Source organism: Leuciscus leuciscus (genome assembly GCF_965113295.1).
Source record: "Leuciscus leuciscus genome assembly, contig: HAP1_SCAFFOLD_863, whole genome shotgun sequence".
Lineage (NCBI taxonomy): Eukaryota > Metazoa > Chordata > Actinopteri > Cypriniformes > Leuciscidae > Leuciscus > Leuciscus leuciscus.
Genome location: NW_028117877.1, coordinates 9,510 through 18,129, shown reverse-complemented (window position 1 = coordinate 18,129; position 8,620 = coordinate 9,510). Strand labels below are relative to the sequence as shown.

The window sequence follows — 8,620 nt, the reverse complement described above, 5'->3', positions numbered from 1 at the left end:
AGACCTTTGGTGGCTGCGCCCATGTGCAAAATGAATATGGCTAGAGTTTAAACTTCCTAATTCCATACGGATGTCAAGGATGTTGGTCAGATCTTTTGTTGGGCTTGATGGATAATACCATGGTGTTTACATGCACAAATGGCCACAACACGCCATCAGTATGCGAAAGAACTGTTTCCATCACCTTAAAGCGCATTTGAACTAACAGAAAACTCAAGATGATCTATACGTCCAGCGCATTAAATTTAGATGTTAAATCTGAGAATGCACATGTTCTGTTACCTTTCCCTTCCCGACTAACTAACCCGACTCGTTGAAGCCACTACCTGCTGTGTTGGGAAAAGTTACTTTTAAAAGTAATGCTTTACAATATTGTGTTACTCCCTTAAAGTAACATTGCATAGTTAGTTATTTTTTTTATGGAAGGTAATGTGTTATGTTACTTTTGCTTTACTATTTATTGCCTTGGCCACATAAGAATAGGATGCAGGAGAAGAAAGTTCAACACTCTTACTTTAGAAATAATAATAATAATAATAAAATGATGTTTATCTAAAGTCATTTTTGCTTATTAGTATGGATTAATTTGATCCTTATGGGTCAGCAGCAAAGACTTTGGTTAATAAAGTGAGATTAAATACAGGATTATGTTTTGTAAAATGAGTAAATGCCTGCTCACATAGAACTACAATAAGCATCATGTTCACAGCGCACACAATGCCTCTGCACTTACTCATGATTTTTCTCAACATGAGGACAGGAGAGCTATCAGTCAATACATTGGAAAACAAATAACTTGCGTTAAGTACTTGAAAGAGGAACTCAGATTGTTACGGCTTTCCATTAAGAGTGAGTGAGTGAGTGAGTGAGTGAGTAACGTGTGCAAGTCTATGCATAAAGATGTGGATGCAAACATTGTTTATCTTTATTTTGTTCCAATGAATAAACATTGCCTCAAATCCATTTCCGCTGGCTTCTCATTTCTTCATGGTCATAATTATGCACAACAGCTCAGAATTGACATATTAAGCACTGACCATAACTTATAGAGCAATGCTTTGTATCAAAAAAAGATATAAGAATCAGAAGTAATTGATTTTTGATGATATTCACAGTTTATTTTCTTACACTGTACATCTTAGTCATTTGCGTTTGTGAACATTGTATTGTACCATTTTAAAGTCTCTCAAAAACCTGTCTGTATTTTGCTAATCTCTCTAGTGCTAGCATTATTTCCACTCATCTGCAGACTTCTTCACAGCGGAATTATCCACACAATGGATTTGGCACAGTTTTTTTTTTTTTTTTTTTTTTTAGTATTGTGGATTTTTTTTTTTTGTCCAGTCCACACAATTCACTCCTAAAACAAATTAAACAGTTTGAATCAATTAAACTGTTGTCACAAATTCTAATTAAATTATCTTCAACCAACAAACAACATTAAGTTATATGAACTTACATTGTAGCATGAACATTTTTAAGTTGATAAGTTGATTACTTATAAATATGAAATTGTTGTTTCAACATAACTCACTTATAAAGGGAGTGGTGGACCTCTAATCTATTTTAGTTAAAATTAACAACTAGAGCTCATAATGTATAACTAATTTAGAATGTCAATTTAATGACCAATAAGATATTGACACTGGCATTAGCACAGCAATTGAAATTCAAACATTAAAACATGAGTTTATGAATGTATTAATTGAGTTTTAAGTAGATGAAAAAAAATAAAAAAATAATAAAAAAATAATCTTATTTATCTATTCTATTAAATAATATAATTATTTAAAAAGGGTCAGCACATCATGGTAATTGTTTCTGTACTTCTGCAAATCCATCTTGTTTTATGATTTTTTTTATTTGTATTTATTTATGTATTTATTTTCAGATTTTTGGACTTTTCTCTTTTTAAAAATAATATAATGAACACTGATTCATAGACTTTTGAGTAAGCTTTTTTAAGGAATACATTGCATTTTGGAGTGGATGAGATTTACACAAAAGTATGAAAAGCTGTGATAGTAGACCATTTACACAACAAGCTAGAAATAGCTTTTTTTCATAATTTTAAAATAATGGCAGACTAAAAGATTTGGATTAGTGTTACGAAACCTGCTCTGGCTAATAATCGGTTTGATAAATCTCCTCAAAAACCCGAGACAGTGTTCATATTAGCAGATTCAGCAAAATTATCATAGGATCAAGACTGTAGATAAAACACAAAGGCTCTGTATCTGAAAGGATGGGTGGCTCTTTAAAGAGCCTTTGGGGTAGATGAAGTCAGGCACGCCTCACTTTGAGCTGGTGTATTTGGTGACAGCCTTTGTGTTGATAACTTAAACTTAAATATTTTAATAAAAATATTAAATTGTTGTTTCAACTAGTTTCAACAATTCACTTATAAAGGGAGTGGTGGCCCTCTAATCTATTTTAGTTCAAACAGCTAGAGCTCATACTATATAACTAATTTAGCATGTAAATTTAATGAACAATAAAGATATTGTCACTGGCTTTAGGACAGTCATTGCTCATATAGAAATAATTACTCATTCAATGTTGTATCTCAGGTTATTATTCAATAATAACTAAAGAATCTCTATATTTGTAATGTTTTTTTGTTTTTTTTGTTTTTTTTACCAGTGTTAATTTTCTGGAAACAAATGCTCTATAAATTACATGTTCTTACTTGAAATTGGGAAGAAATGCTGTCAGTATTTTATCAAATGTTCATTTTACTCAAACACACATATAAATAGCAAATCCATAGAAATTTTTACATTTAACTTGTATCTGCACACAGCTGATGATATTAAAACAGTAAAACAAAAGTTTATGACTTAAGTTTTAAATATAAATATATATATATATATATATATATATATATATATATATATATATATATATATATATATATATATATATATATATATATATATATATATATATAAAATAAAAAAGGTACAAAACACAGCAATTTTTCTTCTTTAAAAAGTGTCAGCACATCATGGTAATTTTGTCTGCACTTCTGCAAATCCTAAAGAAATATCATCCAAAAAATATTTAATATTGAAAGTAGAAAAATTAGAAAATAGTTCCTTTTTGTGCAGATAAGTTGTTTGATATCGTTTTAACTTTATGATTTTTATTTTGTGTAAAATATATATATGAGTGTATATATATATATATATATATATATACATACACACACACACACACCCTTATCTATATAACCCTCTATGTTTGGAAATGTAAAAAAAAAAAAAAGAAAAAAAAAAAGAAGATATTTCCTACTGACATACTATAGCAGAAGATATAAATAACTGGCTCAAAACCATTTTTATACATATTACATTACATACTTCCATAGTATGAACAAAGGCAAAGGGACCAGAAATGGTTTGGTAACCATCATTCTATAAAAAACCTTTTTTGTGTTCAACAGAAGGAAGAAATCCATACATGTTTAGTCAGAACAACTTGAAAGTGAGTAAATGATGACAGAATTTTTTATTTTGGGTGAACTGTCCCTTTGAAGAATAATGTTAACATATGAAACCTTATTCTAAAGTGTTACAGTGTCTTTTGGAATAAGTACACATTGCACTTTTTTTTATTTTTTTTTATTTTATAAAATGTATATGTGGCATCAAACAACCAAACTGAGTATTTGTTACAAATGAACATGAAGATGTCATCTTAATAAATTATTCTTCCCATAGTAAACTAGTTATAAAAAAATATAAATGTTACATTAATTACCTACAATGTTTAAAATGAATATCAATAATCAGATCATGTATTTTCAGTCTAATAATGACCCGCTCTAAGCCATATATGGTTCGCCTTCATTTCCTGCCTGAGCAGTGACACGGTGTGTGTTGTTGAAGCTCGATATACGGTCTCTTCTGATTATTCAGATCTGATAATTAATTTAAAAAAAACACCATGCTGCGTAGGACCCTTATGTTTAATATTCGTTATTTTCTGTTACATTAGAAATTCCCTCGTTCAGAGTAATTGATGTGGCTCTTAAAATAGCCTTTTGTGGGTTGAAGCAGAAGCAGGTTTAAGCGCGCTCTCCGCGGATGCGGCGAGCCAGCTGAATATCTTTGGGCATGATGGTGACCCTCTTGGCGTGGATGGCGCACAGGTTGGTGTCCTCAAACAGACCAACCAAATAAGCCTCGCTGGACTCTTGCAGGGCCATGACAGCGGAGCTCTGGAAGCGCAGGTCCGTCTTGAAGTCCTGAGCGATTTCTCTCACCAGCCGCTGGAAGGGCAGTTTGCGGATCAGGAGCTCGGTGGACTTCTGATAGCGGCGGATCTCCCGCAGAGCCACGGTCCCGGGCCGGTAACGGTGAGGCTTCTTGACGCCGCCGGTGGCCGGAGCGCTCTTACGGGCGGCTTTAGTAGCGAGCTGCTTCCTCGGGGCTTTACCACCGGTGGACTTACGAGCGGTCTGCTTGGTTCTTGCCATTGCTGCAGTCTTTCTCTCTCTGTCCTGCTTGCGCTGGAAATGCTGCTCTGCGTTAAACACCCGCTTTTAAAGCATTGAACCGCCACGAGCTCATAGTGACGCGATGTTGCAGGCCTTCTGATTGGCTAATATATATATATATATATATTATGCGCATGAGTGCCAGCCAATGACTGCGCGTTTCGTCTTTTCAAACAAGCGATGGGTTTCCCACTCGAGCTGCTTTGTTCCATTGACTTAAGTTTGCCCGCCTTTATACTCGCAATATTGTATTTATTAGTTCTGAAATACTCGCCTTAATTCCCAGTGCTTGTGCAGATCTCGGATTAGAACAAAATCACAGTATAAAAGCACTGCAGCAAGACAGACTAGGCCAGGGTTTCCATCCTCGTGAAATGGGGGATCAGTAGATCAGCCCTGCTACTAAAGGGAAAAGACTCGACCAATTTCGGTTTTCATGAAGCCAATATGCATGTTACTTTTTTATTTTGGATAATTTATTAAAATATTCAATATATTATCAGAGCTTGGAAAACAAATTTATTTTTAGATTAAGGGAGATGGATTTGGTGGTAAAAACATTAGGGAGTCATCGTGTGCTTACAACATGCACAACATCAACTGTAAGGTCAATCGTCGAGGTAGACAATCATACACTAGTCGTTTGGTGGGTCATTTCCCCCCCCCCAACCAAAATATTTTATACTGTTTATAAATATTAACAGAGAAAAGCGCTCGTAGTCAGATAATATGAGTGGCTCTTAAAAGAGCCGTTGTTTCAATAACCCAGTGTTCACTATGCTTATTTAGATTTGGCGGGTTTCTCGGTCTTCTTGGGCAGGAGCACGGCCTGGATGTTGGGCAGCACGCCGCCCTGAGCGATTGTCACTCGGCCCAGAAGTTTGTTGAGTTCCTCGTCGTTGCGCACCGCCAGCTGCAGGTGACGGGGGATGATGCGGGTCTTCTTGTTGTCCCGAGCGGCGTTTCCAGCCAGCTCCAGAATCTCAGCGGTGAGGTATTCGAGCACCGCCGCCAGATAAACAGGAGCACCGGCACCGACGCGCACAGCGTAGTTTCCTTTGCGCAGAAGCCTGTGAACACGGCCAACGGGGAACTGCAGTCCCGCCCTGGAGGAGCGAGTCTTAGCCTTCGCTCGGGCTTTACCGCCGGTTTTGCCTCTGCCGCTCATTATGTTTTTTAGATCGATTACTTCAAACACCTCAGTCAGAAGTGACAGAATGAAATTATTGTGGCTCCACACACTGTCTTTAAACGAGAGTGACAATCGCCCATTGGTTTAGAGTCTGTAAAGATTCAAACCAATCACTGAACTTCCCTCCAAAGCCCAACCCCCTTTCTGGCGGGATTATGAACAAGCATTAATTATCTGTAAAACAGAAGAGATGAAACCATTGAAATTTAAAATTACATATATGAAATTTAAATAAATACAAAAATAGATATTGTACGCTGTTTCTACCAAATGTGCTGCACACCTTTCACACACACACACACACACACACACACACACACACACACACACACACACACACACTGTATATTCTGGGGACATTGACCGTCTGATACTGTACAGTATACTGTTCCTATTGTAATATTGGAGTTTTTTTTTATCACTGTCCATATTGTTGGATGTGGGTTGTTTGTATTGTCACAGTTCTCCAGCATAGTGTTGTGTGTATATTCTCTACTGTATTGTACAACATATTTCGACTGATCATTGTCTGAACCCTCCTAAGTGTTTGTTTTTTTTTGTGTGGGTTTTTTTTTTTTTTTGCCATTTACAATAAATTCCTTAAAAATAATGGTTTACATTTTTAATTTTTTTTAAAACAGTTTTGACTTGTTTGTTCAGATTGCTAAGAGGTCAAAGTCAGATCTCATCTATTCGTTTTCAAACTTAACACAAATCATTGATATTAACGAGTTTTGCTCTTATTCAGAATTAGTGGGTGGCTCTTAAAAGAGCCGTTGAGGAACAAAAACTGGACTTTATTTCTTTTTGGGCGCTGCCTTTTTAGGCTTGGCGGCTTTAGGTTTTGCCGCTTTAGGTTTAACAGTCTTTGCCTTTTTTGGGCTCTTGGCTGCTTTCTTAGCGACTGCTGGCTTCTTTGCCTTCTTGGGGCTCTTAGTCGCCTTCGTAGCGGCTTTGGCTGCGGGTTTCTTGGCCTTTTTAGGAGATTTCTTGGCGGCGGGCTTCTTAGCCGCTGCGCTCTTGGGCTTCTTGGCAGCAGCGGGTTTCTTGGCCGCGGGCTTCTTCGCTTTAGGAGCCGCTTTCTTCTTGGTCTCGGCTTGCTGCTTGTTGAGCTTGAATGAGCCCGAGGCACCGGTCCCTTTGACCTGCACCAGTGTCCCTTTAGTCACCAAACTCTTGATGGCGATTTTGACGCGAGAGTTGTTCTTCTCCACGTCATAGCCGCTGGCAGCGAGCGCTTTCTTCAGCGCGGCGAGGGACACGCCGCTCCTCTCCTTGGATGCGGACACAGCTTTGACGATGAGCTCGCCGACGCCTGGACCTGCTTTCTTGGCTTTCGCGGCGGACTTCTTCTTGGGCGCTTTAACCGGGGCGGCAGCAGCGGGTGCTGGGGCGGTTTCTGCCATTTCTCTCTGATTGGATCAGTGTTTCAAACGCTGTCTCTACTTTCAGCAATGAATGACGTTCGACCGGCGCTGCTCTCTTAAATAACACATGAGAACCTTATAGACTCAACCTGCCCGCTCGGCCTCTGTGCGCGTCCACGAGCCCCTCACGCGTGTATTTTCTTCTCTTACATTTGGTTCAAAACTGGAGTGGTAAAATAGTTTGGTACAGTCAAAACAAAGTGAGCACCAAGCAGAAGTTCTGAGCTTTCATTGGAGACTAAAATACGACGCTGATGAAAAGTTTATTTTGCGTCAGATCAAATCCAAGGCGAGCATCAGCCACGGGGAAAAGCTGCGTGTAAATTTGATGGATAGTTTAAGTGGAAAGGTTGATAAAAGCCTGAACGCGTCATCTGTGTGTTCAGCAAACAGTCTGAATTAGAGTTTTTATGAAATCAGCATCAGGGAGGGCTGTGAGGAGGCTTTCATACAGATGTTGTTGTGGGCAGCTTGAAGCACACGAACATCATCCGGAGGCTCCGAGTCTCTCTGTGACTCTCATGTCAGCAGCTGATCTGTCCTTAAAATAATAATAATTTGTATTACTTTTAATAATAAATATATAACCTTTCCATAAGATTATGTACATCATATCACCTAAATAAAAATGTAAATCGTCATATTTGTTTATCCTTATTCGTCATTTATCTCAGTTTTCGGCATGTGAATGAGGATCATGTAAAAACTGATCTGAATGAGCTGCTCATTTAAGCAAGGCAGAGAAAGTGACTCAAAAAACAACTTATTTCCCCCCAGTTTCATATTTCCCTTGTTCTATAGCTTGTACATTTCTGTACAATGTTTGAAACTTTGTATTGCAAGCATTTCTTATGCCATTGCCTCCTTAAGATGTATCGCTTGTATTTCTCCATAGGTCGCTTTGGATAGAACCATCTGCTAAATTAATGTGATAAAGAACAGGTCACTTATTGTAAGTTTGTTATATTTTGATTTAACCACTATTGAATGCTAATTCATAAAATAGTCATATAATTTGCACTATATGTTTGATATATTTGCACAGAAGTTGGGATTTTGGTCAGACTGTGTAAGTTCAGCAAGGAAGTCTTACACAAGAATAATCAAAAGTGGAGCCTTAAGAATGAAATATAATTTTCTTACTTTTGTTCTTGTGAAAAGAAATGGGGCTATCATGACACACAGTAATTATATGAAACACCATTTTCCTCATGTTTCCCTAGAGATTTTGAGGACACCAAGGGGATCCAACAATTTTTTTTTTTATTACATCTTAATAATGCAATACTCAAATACTGAAGCCTAATGTTGTGCTAGATTTTTTTTAAAGAAACGGTCCCTATTAACTTTGCTAATATTACCAGCCGATCGGATTTCTCACTGAAGTTTATTTTAAAACAAAAATAACATTTATTTTTTTATGATCTACAATGTGTGGTAAAAATGTGCTGTAGGCCTACATGTTATAGTCAAGTATATAACAAGTGTTTTAGGTCATAC

General features: G+C 37.1%; 3 protein-coding genes across 3 annotated transcripts; all 3 read right to left on the bottom strand.

The window, feature by feature from the left end:
* Window positions 1-4,054: 4,054 nt before the first annotated feature.
* Window positions 4,055-4,495, bottom strand: LOC309492035 (histone H3.2-like). Its single transcript, XM_082191045.1, has one exon. It carries the CDS (start codon window positions 4,478-4,480, stop codon window positions 4,070-4,072), a length of 411 nt encoding a protein of 136 aa, XP_082047171.1. The 5' UTR covers window positions 4,481-4,495; the 3' UTR covers window positions 4,055-4,069.
* A 740-nt stretch (window positions 4,496-5,235) lies between these two features.
* On the bottom strand, window positions 5,236-5,707 carry LOC309492036 (histone H2A-like). The gene has a single exon (XM_082191046.1). It carries the CDS (start codon window positions 5,667-5,669, stop codon window positions 5,283-5,285), a length of 387 nt encoding a protein of 128 aa, XP_082047172.1. The 5' UTR covers window positions 5,670-5,707; the 3' UTR covers window positions 5,236-5,282.
* A 645-nt stretch (window positions 5,708-6,352) lies between these two features.
* On the bottom strand, window positions 6,353-7,102 carry LOC309492037 (histone H1-like). The gene has a single exon (XM_082191047.1). It carries the CDS (start codon window positions 7,097-7,099, stop codon window positions 6,491-6,493), a length of 609 nt encoding a protein of 202 aa, XP_082047173.1. The 5' UTR covers window positions 7,100-7,102; the 3' UTR covers window positions 6,353-6,490.
* Window positions 7,103-8,620: the final 1,518 nt, after the last annotated feature.